Below are 272 nucleotides of genomic sequence, written 5' to 3'. Positions count from 1 at the left end.
CCCCACCCCTACCTGCCCCACACCAACGAGAACCCCTTCTTCTGCCGCTACTGCCCTTACAAGGCCAAGCAGAAGTTCCAGGTCATCAAACACATCCAACGGCATCACCCCGAGCGCGGGGCCGGCGACCCCAGCCAGGGGGTGGGCAAGGACCCCAGCGCGCCCACCGTCCACCTCCACGCCGTGCAGAGGGAGAGCCGGGCCGAGGGGCTCCCCGGGATGGAGCAGGAAGGAGGGTGCCCCGCGGAGGAGAGCGTTGTGCCGTGATGCCG

At 69.1% G+C, this 272-nt stretch overlaps 1 protein-coding gene across 1 annotated transcript in view; it reads left to right on the top strand.

The window, feature by feature from the left end:
• Positions 1 to 267, top strand: part of ZNF142 (zinc finger protein 142) — a gene marked incomplete at its 5' end in the record, with an annotated part of 7,803 nt that extends 7,536 nt beyond the window's left edge. Inside the window, 1 exon segment of the mRNA XM_010157281.1 lies at positions 7 to 267. Coding sequence (XP_010155583.1) covers positions 7 to 267 — 261 coding nt within the window.
• Between the last annotated feature and the right edge of the window lie 5 nt (positions 268 to 272).

This window comes from Eurypyga helias, unplaced genomic scaffold (assembly GCF_000690775.1).
Source record: "Eurypyga helias isolate BGI_N326 unplaced genomic scaffold, ASM69077v1 scaffold13870, whole genome shotgun sequence".
NCBI classification, from domain to species: Eukaryota; Metazoa; Chordata; class Aves; order Eurypygiformes; family Eurypygidae; genus Eurypyga; species Eurypyga helias.
This window is presented reverse-complemented; position numbering and strand designations above follow the sequence as displayed.